Source organism: Xiphias gladius, chromosome 14 (genome assembly GCF_016859285.1).
Source record: "Xiphias gladius isolate SHS-SW01 ecotype Sanya breed wild chromosome 14, ASM1685928v1, whole genome shotgun sequence".
In the NCBI taxonomy this organism is placed as follows: Eukaryota; Metazoa; Chordata; class Actinopteri; order Istiophoriformes; family Xiphiidae; genus Xiphias; species Xiphias gladius.
In genome coordinates, this window is record NC_053413.1 from 16,721,409 (window position 1) to 16,737,100 (window position 15,692).

At 39.2% G+C, this 15,692-nt stretch overlaps 1 protein-coding gene across 2 annotated transcripts in view; it reads right to left on the reverse strand.

The window, feature by feature from the left end:
* The window catches only part of LOC120799291 (adhesion G protein-coupled receptor L2-like), an 85,058-nt gene that overhangs the window by 29,999 nt on the left and 39,367 nt on the right, over nucleotides 1-15,692 (reverse strand). For both annotated transcript variants that reach the window (XM_040144350.1, XM_040144351.1), the window contains exons 4-6: nucleotides 14,231-14,340; nucleotides 10,145-10,945; nucleotides 394-693 (exon numbers count right to left, since the gene is read on the reverse strand). In XM_040144350.1, coding sequence (XP_040000284.1) covers nucleotides 394-693; nucleotides 10,145-10,945; nucleotides 14,231-14,340 — 1,211 coding nt within the window. The remainder of the gene's footprint in view (nucleotides 1-393; nucleotides 694-10,144; nucleotides 10,946-14,230; nucleotides 14,341-15,692) is intronic.

The following is a 15,692-nucleotide window of genomic DNA, read 5'->3' on the forward strand; positions in this document are numbered from 1 at the left end:
AATTTTGACAAAAAGTGAAAAAGTACATGTCAAATTATTCCTTTAATACCCACTCCCCTGGAGACACCATGCTTTTAAGGTTTTTCTTATATATGCAGACGTACATTATACTTGGACTATTTTTCTGACACAGCACTGTTCTTGTTCTATGCAAATCACTGACAATGACAGAAAGAAAAAGAGTCCAATCTATCAATAAATAATTACATGTTTATATTCATGGAGCAGAATATAAACATGATGGAACAGTGGGTGTTAAACGACTTTTTAAAAAAGCTGGAAATGTTTAAAGAATGATGTGTAAATTAAAAGAAAAATTTGGACTACATAAAATTATAACATCTCATCACTACGTGTCATACGCTTGCACAATCACACCAGATCGTGGCCCACCTCTGGTCCCTTTGGGGCAGGGCCTCTCCACAGTGGTTCCAGTGTGGGTCTGGGGCCAGTCGATGGCTCGCCTCGTGGTCGCCTCACAGAAGCGTCTGGGTGTTGGTGGCAGCTCTGGGACAGTGGGCTCAGCTGTAACTGAGCCACGACTTTCCTCAAACGGATCTCTCCCATCTCTTGGATCTGCTCCTGCCACAGTGGTTTCTCCATGCCCCTTCACGGCAGACACAGTGGTGGTGTTGACAACCATGGTGGTCTTTGGTATGGATGACGAGACAGAGAAATCTTCGATGGTTGGCACTAGAGCAAGAGAAAAATGAAGCTGTTAGAGCTTGAGTCATATATGTCCTTGCCTTGAACTCCTGGCATTTCTAGCTGTGGGGAAACTGCAACTGCTTTGAGTCCCATGGTTTGTTTGTATTGCAAGAGTTACTGTTGCCCATAATTCCTGGAAATAAAAGCTTTGTAAAGCTTTCACTCGTAACTCCACCTCTTTTCTGCTTCTTCCCTAAACAAAATCGAGGCAAACCTGCCAAAGCGACATTATCTGTCCCATGCTATTTTTAGTTTGCTTAAGCCCATAAAACAAGAAAAGCAGTGGTGGGGTATCCTTTGACATAGCAGTGATTTCTTCCCAACAGAGTCAGTACCTTGGGCTGATTAAATGTCAACAATCAACACAAAGTCTGTCTGCAGCATTTCACTTTTTTTCCATCTAGTTCATCTCTCTCACTTCGATAAAGCTCGTGGGGGGAAGGAGAACTGCACTGCTCCAGGCAAAAACCATACATCAGCAATAATGCGATTCCACTGTATTCAATCCACACCTACCCTACAAAGCAAATCTATGTGTGAATGTGCACATGTACGTGTACAATTGCACTTGTGTTTGCTCCATTGCTCAGGCGTGTTCCTGCCTAAAATCACTGCTTGCACACAGATGGATATCTGCTGCAGAGAGCCTGGAGATAACTAGGAAATGATAACCGAAATAGGAAATCTATAAATTTTTTCCAGTATGAATAGCCAATATGAATAAAAAAAGAACACAGTGAATGTTTGACTGCATGTGTTTGCGTGTCTGCATGGATATACTAGGCTACTTGTCTCCGCATGAATGATCATACATTTTTACCCACAACCACCTGATTGTATTTGGAGATAAAAGCAACTTCCCTCAGTGAGGTCTGCCATTGTGAAAAGCACTACAGTGTTGTCTTCAGGTTCCCTGGGTGCTTCTGGGAAAATGCAATATCATGCTATCTGACACTCCATCATCAGACACATATCTTCATTTCCTGAGAGAGAATGGTGACAAAGCCCACATTTCACATTTCACACTAATCAGTAAGTCAGGGGAAACTTTGCTTTTTCATTCCAGTGAAATATCTGAGTCTATTACAAAGCCGATATCTGCTGATGTGGTCAGGAGACCACTGCAGGGAGGAAACAGTTTTCCTGTGATGCTGCTCACAGTGTGGCTGAATTGTGACATTTTACTCAATGACCTTTTACCCTGGCAGGGTGCCCTGGCTAATAACCTTACACTCTTTCAGTCATTGTGTGTCTGTCCCCAACAAATTCACAGGTTTGCCTGGACGGCGAAGCAGCAAAAGTAACAGCTGACATGTGCGGTTAGCAAGAGCAGATGATCAGGAAGCCTTCAGTTAGCACCCACAGCTATAAAGGTGCTCAGAATTATTCCCAGTAGACAAAGTAAGAACAACAAATGGGGGGGAACTAAAAATTACAAAAAATGCAAGAAAAGAACCTGAGATCCGAGATGGGTGAAAGGCCTTATTGTAATTCTTAGTGGAAAACTAGATCGCCATAGTCTTCCTCTTTTTACTTTTTTGAAGATATAGAAAGAAAAAAGAAAAAACAACTTTTTTTTCCCTAAACAGACAAATAACTCGACCAGGCTATAACATAATAGTATAACACTGTTACATTAAAAAGAAGAAAAGGACTGTTTCAAATTTATTATGTATTGCAGGTGACGATTTTTTATTGACTCAGGAAAAGTGAGATGATTCATAGGTTGACTCAGTTGATTCAATATACGCATATAATGCAATACAAGGGCAAGTGTAATTGGGTTTCAGAATATTAAACCTCTCCATACCTGAGTGAATTTCAGCTTTTCCACAGACTGATATAAGAACTAATATGCTTGCATCCCCTGATTAACCTGCTCCTGAGACCATATTAATCCAGCTCAGGAGTCCATGGCATCTTAACCTGACACATTTCAGCACAAATTATCATAAAGTATCGAGAAATATTTTGTTCAGTTTTGACATTTGTTTTTTAAGGTTTCTTACTTCATCTTGGCAAATCCAAATCCATTTTAATAGCATATTCTATAATTAGTGACTCAATCAATTTAGAGATTCTGCAAAATGTATATATACTGAAATGTAAAGAGAAGAAAAATATATTTTCACATCTACCTGTTAGGGCTACCGCTAATGATTACTTTCATTGTAAATTAATCTGACGATTATTTTCTTAATTAAGTGTTCAGTAGTCTATAAAATGTCAACCACAAAATACGTGAGGTCATTAAACAGTTTTATTTCAACCAACAGTCCAAAACTTAAAATTTTATTTAAATTACATTTTGAACCAGAATGAAAGCTGGAGCTAGTGATTTTGGGGCATGTTTGTTTAAACAATTACCTAAAAGGCACTGAAAAGTTATTTTCTCAATTAGCCTCTTCCTATGAATGATGGGTTCCATGAAAACCACAAAAACACATGAAAACAAACCTTCTGCCAAAATTTGAAGTTTTGGTTATTTTACATGAGAGATTTCTGTATTTCTCTTTGTCTCTGTGCTTTTATTACTTTTTGGAAGTAGATGGGTCTTAGTTGGAAAAGAAGATGTCACATATCATAGACTAATTAATTGGATTAATTGATAATGAAAATAATCAATAATTACAGCCCTAATTCCCTTGATCGCTCACAAAATCAAATAGGATGAAGAGCCTAAGAACATTAAGACAACATATTCTATTCTAGTTTTTAAAAGAAGTGCCAATTAAAAATATTTCTGAGTTATCTCATGCTATGAGACACTTGGTCATTTTCTTTCACACGTTCACTCTTTCAGGCAGAATCGTGAAATCATATCGCTTTAATTAACGGGGGCAATCAGATGTCAACTGAGTGATTTTTTTAATCAAAGAAAAGATGCAATGTGCGTGTTTAAAGTCAGCTTCTCTTGTGTTTCACATCGGAGTGTGATTGTGAATAAGATCAAGAACATCAAATATACAACATATCTATTCAATACTACATCAAGCAATGTGCTTGTCAGATGCCGATGCATCTGTGGGCTTATTTTGATGTGTCTGTACCACGTGCTACAATTTTCTTTTGATTGCGAAGAGAAAATTCCCCTCCAGTAAGAGCCCTGTGTCCTCTGATAGCACTCAGCCAAAAGAGGGCTGCACCAATTAGCTACCATTTCTCTCAAGAGGCAGTGAAGTCACTCTTTATGGGCAATCTGACACCAAAGGCATACTGTTGCCATATGCTGAATAATACCTCTTGTAAATAATGGAAGAGTTTGAGATTGAACACTTGAAAAATGGCTGTCACTTAGAGTCTAAACAGAGCATGTAAATTAAAACAGAGCTAAAAGGAAGGAAAACCATTATGCAAGATCATCATTCAAGACATGAAGATGACGCAGAATTAGTTTTATCATTTTATAGCCCTCCAGAGTCATTTATGTGTCTGTGAGGAAGATGACAAAAAATATTAAACCATAATCAAATGATCACAGGCCTAGATATTCTGTTTGTCCTTGGTTGTATACCTTACACTGCACTAAAAGAGCATTTCATCTCAAATTACAGTCATGAAGTCAGCAGTAAAAACTACCTACCTATCCATACAAACGCCAGGATAAATGGATCATAAGCTGTCTAATACCTACTATTAGGGAAGCGCAATGAGAGCTTGCAGCCAAATCAAGCTGTTTTAATTGGTTTAAATTTTGAAGATGAATCACTTATATGGCTAATCCTTCCAGTGAAATAACAAATAGACCCATATAGTTGAAAGGAAATATCAAATAGGCAGAGCTCAGTTAAAAATCACCCCTACATTAGCAGGGATCCATTTCTAAGTCAGATGAAGGACGAGCGAATGACTAAATGCAAGAACAAGAAGAGAACACAGTATAAATACGCTAACGTACTATAAATATAAGGCTACAACCAGCAGCTGGTAGGCTTAGCTTAGCATAAAGATTGGAAACAGGGAGAAACAATTAACTAATCTGCCTCTTTCCAAAGTTAAAAATATGCCTCTAAATCTTGTCAATTTATTAACCTAAATGTAAAAACATCATTTTTGCTGTTTTATGGTGGGTTACAGGAGTCAGGTGACCGAAGGACGCAGCTGATGTCAGTAGTCTTTGGTAGCCATTCTAGCTTGTCTATTTTTTGCTGTAGAAGTGGAGAAACAGTGAAGAACCACATGAAACAAACTATCCTTGAAAAATTAGTAAACCTTCCTGCCGAAAAGACAAAAATTCGGTGAACAATCTGCCACTAAAATATAAAAAACTATGATCATGAGAGAAACGGCCTTCCAGCTAAGCTAACCTAGCTAATGTCCCTCCAAAATATAATGTTATATCCGTTATGAATAATTATGCCGTCATAAGTTCTAATAAATCAAATTTTAATATCCCTCAAAGTCTTGGGTCTGTAACCAAGCTAAGGCATTGCAGCAGCTATGTTCAGAAAGAGCAATATTAAAAAATGAAGACGATACCCCTTGATGCCTAATTGTAATTATTAGACAAGCATCATTTTCAGTAACCAATTCCTACTAAAATATGTCCATTGTATCATTTGTCTAAATAAGAACTCAGAAAACAACATTGTCAAGTGCAGGTTGTGAGAAAATATCGTAACAGTCAGACGGTAGTTAACATACTAGCAGGTTAGCTCGCTGGAGATCGTTGGCCAGTGGTGAAAAGTAACCGAGTACATTTACTCAACTACCATACTTAAGTGCACTTTTGAGGCACTTTACTTACTGCACTACATTTATCTGACAGCTGGAGTTACTGTAACATTAGCTTATACATACTTCACACACTATAAAAGCCCCAATATTTCAAAGTAACCCTTATATTGAAGCCTAAAACAAGTTAAACAATAATCCACCATTGCGGTGACATAATTCCAACCTGCCATAATAAAAGCCGGCTGGTTTCATGAATTTTGGCATTTGTCTTGATTCTAGAGCGGCGATTCTGTCTTCTTTCAAGATTTTCTAGAGCTGCAATGATTAGTCAATTAATCGATTTGTCGATCCACAGAAAATTAATCTACAGCTATTATTGTGTCAAAATCAATTAATCATTTTAGTCATTTTCTGAGCAAAAATGCCAAATATTGGCTGGCTCCAGCTTCTCAAATGTGAGGATTTATCTGTTTTATATGATAGTAAACTGAATATTTTTGGTTAGACAAAACAACATATTTGAAGACTTCACCTTGGACTCTGGGAAATTATAAAACGCATTTGTCACTATTCTTTGAGATCTAATAGACCAAAACGATTAATTGATTATCTATCTGCAGATTAATCAATAATGAAAATAATCATTAGTTGCAGTCCTATTTATTTCTATGATGTTCTTAAAGAAAATTAAATGCTATTGAAAACACGTTGAAATAATAAACAAGACTGGCCAAATATTTACACTTATTTTAAGACAACAAAGTATTTTAGGGCTCAGTGACTAATTAATATTTATTTAGTAAAATGGAGGTTCTTTGGAGTGTAACATATGATCATCACATGAAAAAGTTAAAATCTGCTTATATGTTAAAACATAGGTGATAATAAAACAATAATATGATATATATTAAAACACTCCGAAAGTGTACGTTCTGTATAACACACACTTTTACTTTCAGTGGTACTTTTGTACTTTTATTTAAGTAATTTTGAATGCAGGACTTCTACTTCTAACAGAGTATTTCACACTTTTACTTAAGTAAAGGATCTCAATACTTTTCCACCACTGGCACTAGCTCAGCTACCCAAGTTAATTGTTGTTTTTACACCTAGGATTTAGTGCTACTTAAAACAAGTGTTGAACCTTTGCTTTAATCAAACTAACAGATTCATTGCAACGCTAATGATGCTCAGTATACCTATGCTTTATGTGGGTCTTAATATATCCATGTGTCTTTATTCCTTGAACCTTTCAGCCTGACTCAAAACCAGACTGTCTTATAGGAGAAAAACTGAGTAAGAGCTACAGTTGGTCTTTTTGCGTCTTTACCTAGAGCCAATGCTGGTAATTAATGACAGAGAAATAAATCCCACATGACATGAATTTTACATTAGGCTGTTTTTATGCACTCATGCTGTTCTGCTTCATTCAAGCCTATGTGACGGGAGTACACAGCTTGGCATGGAAGGTAAAGGGCCACAAAACAATTCATGAGCCATTTCTAATCCAACGCAATTTTTCCTGCTAAATATAAAAAACTTGGCGAGGTTAACTGCTTTAGTGACACAAAAAACTCTGCCGGACATATCCCGTGTCTGCGTGGGGTAATTTATGAGGCCTGGAACTGAACACTGTGGCGTACCAGACATAGTGCAGTCACAACTAGACAGTCTGAATCAGAGGAAGGTGGCAAAGCAGCTCACAATAAAGACAAGAGACAGGAAGATAAATGTGCAGACGGAAATACACTAAGAGCAAAAAGACTCCAAAACTCCCTGTCATATATGCCTATAATGTCCACTTAAATAATTTCCTGCCATAATTCAGCAAGCAAAACAATTAGAGCTCTTCCAAATCTTCTAACTCCTCTACTTCAGCCTCTATTTCTGTTGCCGAACATATTGTTACAGAGGGTCTAACACACATCTATAATGTCCTCCGCCTTGAACACTCAACTGGCATCATTCAGGGATATAAAAGCAAGCCAAAGTGCAGCGAGGTGCACAGCTGGGTTTAGCCACAAAATGGCTTTGCAAAAAAAATTATTAAAAATAAATTCTAAAAAATGTAAAAAAAACAAAAAAAACATCAGCTTTGTGATGATAGATATGTGTGGCATGCAGGATATGAAGTAGCATTTTTTGTTGATGTTTCAATTCGGTGCAGAGCAATTTGTGCTCACTGCTAACCGATTATTTCAAGTGACTAAGGCTTTCGCACAAAGCCATTATTTTTATGCCTCTCGCCTTTATGGCCTCAGATCAATTCTACCTCAAACACAAATTAATTTTCTCCTTTCTCTCCTTGTTAGTTTGAAATGCTCTTGGCAATTACAGAGTCTTCTGATTGGTAGTTTGATTTAATTGGACTGAAATCAGTTAACGTCTTTGCACATCACAGAGAATACATTGTATATGTCCCTCTAGGTTTCGTAACGGTGATCACCTAGGTGTGCTTTTTATTGGCATACACCTCTTTTAGAGGGACCTCTGAGGAGATGGACTCTCTTAAGTATTGATCATTGCTGTTCTCTGATCACAATGCATTAGCAGAGAATAGACGTTTTCTTTAAATGAGTGTGAATTGTTTGGAAGAATAAGCGGAAAGATCAATATGGGGAATGATCTTAGCTAATCACTTCAACCACGGCCAGAATTAAGAAACCCACAGTGGTGCAAACACTCTACACAAGGTAAAGGAAATACTGACAAGTTGATAAGGTCAATTATGTTCTGCTTTGATCACTTTGCTAAAACTCCCTTAATATAAGCCCCTAATCCTGCTGGCAACCCAGGATGAGCATTACAGCCAAGGTTGATGCTTCTGACAGAAAAGGACACCAAAACTCATTACGTTACATGAGTTCTACAAAGGAGAAAAATATACTGGGTTTGGTGTTCGAGGTAACTTCACTCTGTGGTCGATGAATCTTAATGGGCACAATTAATTTCCTTTACGCCTCAAGTACCCCTCAGTTTCAGAGAGAGAGACATTATTTCAGCACCATTAGATTACCCTGCAGAATCGGTTGTTTAATTCAAGGCCGTAATATGGGCAGCAATAAATCCTAATAGCTAAACACTAAAGAAGTTAAAGGTGTAGGTCTGAAAAAAACTAATAAACAAGAACCAATTATTTTCAAGTGCCATTCACAAAGGTTCACGTGCTGCTCCTGGCCGTAGCATCTTGAAACGCCTCCTCTCTCTTTCTTGAACTCCCAGCGCTTCAAATCAGTGACACGTTCTGCTGCAAAGACTTATTTCTGATTGGATCCCAATAACAAAACAATGGCAGGAAATGGGTACTTAGAATAATGAGTGAAATCAACAACTACGTTCTGTTGGGTTCCTTGATGAAATGCGCTGTTCCTGCAGCAAGTGGCAACACGATGCCTATGTGGCATTAATGTTTACCGAGCCATTACAGTAGCTGAGAGAGCACATTAAACCCTTCATTGAAAATGCTCTGTGATGGCCACTTCCCTCCTCTCCCTGAGCCTCTTTTGAGACAAAGAGGCTAATTATGATAATTCAGTTGTTAATTACATTTACATACATCAGGACGTGAACAGTTGAGAATGCAGTTTGCATGCGTGGAGAACTCATTAAAGCTTGAGTATTTTTTGTATCTCCTCTAACCTACTCGTTATTGAGGCTTTGGTTGTTCAGCAAAACAGACACAAACTTGGAGCTCCCCTTGGGTGTCGAGTTATCATGCTGGGGAGATTCCAGGGAACCGCAGGAAAACAAACAGACGAGTTGACAAGAGGCCAGAGTTCAGGAGCACACAGCCTCCATTGAGACATCAATGCCAACCCCCCTTTAACAGCTCAGGTCAAGAATCAGATTTCCCCCTTGCAACCCCTACCAAATATCTAGAAGTTAGAAATCATAACCAAGACCGGACCAGTGCTCGGGGGCAACATGAGCCTGTAACATAACGAGGAGTCACGTCATGGTCTTTGTTTCCCCGCTTCATACAGGGGACTTAGCCCGGCTCTGTGGGATAAAGTGGCTGCAGTCAGGTAATTAAGCCCATTATCAGCTTGATGTAAGGTCCCTGTCTGATGACACGTATGTCGCCTCTCAGCACTTCACAGATTAATTTAAGCCCCCTAACCGCCTGACGGGATTCTTCACTGTAATTGATCTCTCACCAGCCATTCTTCTATCCGGATTCACCATGTGGTACATAACTCACACACACTTCAGCCTGGTGGTTTTAAAAATATTATGCCACACTTGGGTGGTGATTATATCCTGATCTATTTTCTAAAAAATGGCTTCTGTGAGGTTGATAAGGTAGCCATGGCAACATAACTTGAAATCCCACGGTAAGGAGGAGAGGATAAACTCTGTCATAGTGTGCACAATACTTTTCAAACATATTCCCGGCATTAGGGGGAAGTTCAGGAGGGCAGTGTTCATAATGGTTTTGGATAAGGGCTGAGATTAAAGATTTTGATAGGGTCCATGCTTCAGCTGGAGTGAGTGCCTCTGCTTTCCTCATGGTAATGAAGAACCGGGTTTTTGTAGCGGTGTGATGCCACTGGGAGCTATCCCTCATTCCAAGGTGAATCTGTAATTTCTGTTTGCAAATGAGCCCTTTCCCCAAGACTAACACAACCCTCTTTTCTTCATCACATCTGAATTGCATACAAAATTAAAAGGCAGCCATCTGTGACATGTCACGCCGCAGCCTAACAATAGAAGACTTACACAAAGACAATGAACTAAACAAAAATGGAGCAGCTCTCACCTTCAGCAGGATCCGGCGGTCCAAAGTCCAGGTCATAGCGCAGGATGTAAAAGTTATTCCACACGTATAGCTGGTTGTCCCTGGGGTTGTAATCCACAGCAGTGATGTACTGGTACTGGTTAGGGAAGAGGATGTCGGTGTACTCGCCCTGGCTCAGCTTGGTGTTGTAGATGTAATCGATTTCGCTCCTGCTGGCCTCGCTCTCATTCTCTTCGTAGGTCGAGCGCACCACATGTAGCACGCCGCACACCATAAAGGCGTTAGAGGCAGAGCGCTTGTCGTACGCTGTTTCCCATGTGGCCTCAAAGCGAAGCGTGTATGGGTTGAGCTGGCTCACCACAATACGCCCATTGTTCTGCTCCGTGGCATAGATAACCCATAAACCCCTCTCATCTACTGCCAGGTCAATGTCTGTCTTGCCACCCCAGCGATAAGGTGAGGTGTCATGATAGTTGGCGTTATTAACAATAGCCTCGCCACTTTTGATGCGTGTGCGCAGGTCAAACTTGACAATGTTGCGAGTGCGTTCCTTGTTAAAGAAGATAGCACCATCATAAGCTACGAAGCCTGTCCCATCGACACGGTGCGGCAGTTTATAGGTGTTCGTGTGGCGACCATTTTTGAAGTCCTCCAGAGAGGCATACTCGATGAGGGTGTCAGTGCGGTATGGCGTCCAGGGCATGAAGAAGACTTTGTCTCCAGCCTGTAGCGGATCTTTGCACCACGACCCCGCTTGCTGCTCTGCCTCAAACAGGAAGGTGGCAGCTCCTACACCCATCAGAGTCCCGGGACAAATGAAAACTAGTGACAGAGAAGAGAGTGAAATAAAATACAATAAGGCAAAATGTTAAACATACATAACACATTTGACACGCATCGTTCTCGCTGCTGTACGACTCAACATCAGGGACTGTGAATCTGGAGGAATATTTTAACTAGTGATTTTGCACTAACACTAATGAATAGAGAAAAAAAAGAAAATAAATGAATGTGTCATGGTGATTATTCACAATGAGAAATGTGAAGTTAAGAGAATCTGCATCTCAAGGGTCAGCTGCTACATCCTAACGGGGGACAAAACAAAATAAAATGTCAACAAAAAATCCTGCAAATGAAAGACATGGGAGAAGTAGAGTCTTTTTTTTGTTTTGTTTTTTAAATACCAGCCTGATTCTGTGGTCAAATGCTACATGAACAGCTGGGTATATGAACACACTGCACATGCATACTCACACGACTGAAGTCATAAACCAAAATGATAAGGGAACAGACTTCACATCTTGTGATAAGAGTGAACAACAGGTTGTCAATGGCTATGGTGGCAGCAAAGCAGAGGTAAAATGAAAGTGGAGGTTGGAGAATAGATCGAACAACAGTGGTAAAGGATTTTCACTACTTCTGTGGCAAAAGACAAGAGTAATCACTGATGGGTGAGGGAGGCCATGGCAAGGTTCCTATTTTGACGGTTTTAAATGAATTGGTTCTGGATAAAAAGGGACACAGTTTATTCTTGTTTTCTTTTCAAACTTTTTTTTTTTGGAGTCTGTGCCAGTCTCACTCAGCCATCACTGCTACTTCACATCACGTGCTATGGGTGCAGCAGAAGTTGGGCCAAGCAAACTACAAACTGAGCCAAATAAGAATATATATATATATATACACACAACTAGTCATTCTTCAAGGGTTAATACAGTGCTAAGCAAGAGTCCCTCGAACAAATCAACACCAAACAGTCGGTGTTTACTTTCACATTGTGAGAAATAACTACATTCGATGACCACAGATGTCATTTGAAATTCTGTTTTTAAATTCATTTGGACTCCATGGGTGCAAACAATCCTCCTATGGGTTTAGCATTTGACAGGAGAGGCAATCAGGAAGGGGAAGGAGACGTGAGGGGAGCTGTACTCAACACCACAGAACAAGGAGCCAAAGGAGGGGGAGGGAAGGACCAGACCACTCAATTACCTTTTTGCTCCACTTCTATTTCAGGCATTGGAAAAGAAAGCAAAAAAAGAGTGCAAAAGGGAGAGAAAGGTTATCATTTGACAACTACCAGGTACAGAGAGAAGAATTAGTTGGAGGATATGACCATGAGATGAACTGCAGAGCTTCTTTGGGAAGAGGAGCTACTGGGAAAAAGGATGTTTGTTAGTGAAACGGCCTCTCATCCTAGGATATAAAAACAGGCAAGTTATGACTGGAGACAAGCTATGTGTCATGCTTTCCAGCGCATTAAACTTTTCATTCCTACATTCATTAACTGCCAACAAAATAATGCATTGACCACTGTAAAAGCAGATTAAATCCCTTTAAAAATGCTTCTCCTAAGTCGCAGGAGAAAGAAAGATCTGGTCATACTTAGATGGATAAAATTCATTATTTATTCAGTTATTTTTGGCTTGTACTGATTGAGGGTGGAATTTGTTCAAACTTTATAAACACGAATCAAAACTAGATTCCAAACTTGCTTGCCCACACATGAAAAACATGACACGGTGCTAATGTTACAGACCACATGAGCCAGAGAGCGCAACAGCACATTAGATGACTGATGAACAGTCGGCCTAATATGGAGTTTCTTTAGTGGACTGTTGAAGCTGCACTGGGTGGAGAGGGGAGAGGCTAGAGACAATATGTGAAAGATTGGAAGTTCAAAAAATGAGAGCAAAGAGGTTAGTCACGGGGGAATGGGACAGGAGGTGAAAGGGAGGTCTGTTTGAAAGAAGAAAAAAAGCGGTGAATATTTCTGAAAATGTTTACAATTCATCAATTTAAATACTAAGTACTTTCACAGGCAGGGATGAAGCCTCGATCTGCTCTTATAAACTACTCTAACCCCCCTCCCCCATTGAGGTGGATTATCTCTTGTGCCAGCTTTAACCAATTCTACAGTACATTTAATTAAATCATTTTCACAACAGAAGCCGTTCCATGACCATGTGCAGGAAGTTGGTTAATCTGAGGAAAGATGCAGAATCATCTCGCAAATGTACAGTTTTTACTCCAGTATTCTCTGCAGTATGTTTCCACAGGATAATGTACTCTTTTTTTTGTAATCTCCTTGATTCTCTCAGCGAAACACACCAAATCTGTCGTTATGGGAATTAAAATCCATTTAAAGGGTATATCATATATATATTATATATATTATCAGATCCAAATCGAGTACTGAATCTTCTTCTTTTTCTAATTAGGCTTAGTTTTCAACAATTGCAAGAAAGTTTTATGTAATTAAAACTCATTTGGCTCAACACAACATTTTTTAGTGGTTAACCTAATTAATGTTCACAACCCGTGGCTACAACCAGAAAGGATATGAAATGTTAATTAAATATGTATCATTACATTGTAATAGTAGGTGTAACCAACTTCCCTTTACACCTTATTTATTTATGAGCTACTTGCTCTAAAAACTGGAGATTCCGTCACAGATTCCATCAAGTTATGAGCTTATAATATTGATATAATATGCATAAAGGTTGGTATGTTGCATCACGAAATGCAAAAAGGGACTTGATGGCGTTACAGGGATGTTTCCTTTCCCTCACAAACAATCTTTGGCTGAGTACAGAATCCAGCTTGTAGAGAGCCCATTAACAAGACAGCAGACAGAAGTTTCATTTAAGCCATTACAGAATTAACATCAATTAAGATGTATAATAAGGTCCAATAGGAGATTTGTTAGCGTTTGAGGTTAACAAATCCAGGTATTTTTTACCATCCGGGAACCAGATCCCAAATAAAAGCTGATATCAGAACCCGACTCTTAAGGCAGGTATCCTAAAACATGGGGAAATAATCTGTATGGCTGGATTCCACAGTACAGAGGTAACTGAGAAAACATGTTCTTTCATAATTTGGGTGAACTGACCCTTTACATGACTGCAACACTTTATATTTCAACATAATTTATCATTCACAGGGCTAAAATCTTCTTCCAAGAGTTGAGATGTCATCTGTAAAACATATGTATACACTGTATTTGCAGAGACTGTGGTTGCATATAACACTTTTGTCTAGTCTACAGACATTTCAAAAACAGACAATATAAGTTCAATATGAGATTCGGACGGCGATACTTACTATAGGGAACACACTCATACTGGACCTCTAAGTACTTGTAGGTGCCAGGGCATGGATCAGGAAAGACATCAGAGCCAGTGACAACCACACACTGCGTACGGTTGTTGCACCTAGAGAAAAAAAAAAGATTGACCAGAAAGTTCATCATGACTGCCCACAGCATGAGTGCTCGTCAAAGACAACTCTAATAACACAGAGCGGGAAAAGTTAATCGTTACAGCTACAATGAAATTGATGACATCCCAGCCATGACTGTCACATACAAATTCTAGTTTAAACCTTGGCAAACGGAGAGAGGAATGAAAACATTAAGGAAGAGTAAATGAATGTGCATGAATGTGAAAATGAATAACCAAGTGAGAGAGCAGCTGAAGGAATGTTAGGAATTAGAGATGGCATTTCCTTTAACAGCGTCTTCATACCGCTATTGAAAAGGAAGACATTCATTAAAACACACACAACAGGTGGCAGCGACATGCAGTGGGCTAGAATGGGTGACCTCTTGTGAAACGGAGCGGCTCCTCTGCATGTATGCAACAAAAATGATGTGAACGTGTAATATCGAAGAGAGGTTATTCACCTTCCGGTATGAAATGGTGTCGCTCACGAATTAACAGTCTGATGTGTGAATCTCAAAGTTAGTGTGTGTGTGTGTGTGTGTGTGTGTGTGTGTGTGTGTGTGTGTGTGTGTGTGTGTGTGTGTGTGTGTGTGTGTGTGTGTGATTGCGGATGTTTCTGGGTGCTAAAAAAGTTCAAGTAAAGAGGGAGAGGGGTAAAAAAAGAACAGCATAGGATTGAGTTTGTGTAAATACTGTATAGGGTGAAATTGGCTCCACTTCAATCGAGCTCTCTTGAGGCCGAGGGACTGAGGATAATGTTAGCAGTGGCAGAGTCAAACAAGAAAAAATTGGCACCAAAATAGGAAATTCAACAATTTGCAAGCTTGAGATAATATTTCACAATATCAGTAGCAGTCATGCAAGTTGGATGTACATTTCAATATTGGACATGACTTTAAAAGAAAGATTAGTAATTCAAAAGGCTTTCTGTCACTTCAAAATGGGATTGTGTTGCACAGCAAACACACAAAGCCTTATATGGGCAGTTTTAACTATGCAGGTTGTTAAGGTAAAGAATGAAAAGGGTAATGTATGTATATTAACCAGAACGAGACGAGCCGCAATCTAAATCCAGTTTTGCATTCTAAAAAAACCATCCCTTGAAACTAATGGATTATTAAACATTCAATATGAATAAAAAAGCGCAAAGTCCATTATGAAGTTAACAAATAGCTCCACCATCATCAGTGATTATGATGGTTTAAAAAATCACTGACAACATGGTGCCAGCTGCACTTAAGATATTCACTTTTATGGCTTCACTGCAGTGAGAGCGGCTGAGAGGGAGAAGGTCAATGCATCAAAATGTGAACTGATTGACACCAGTTGAGAGAGACAGAAGA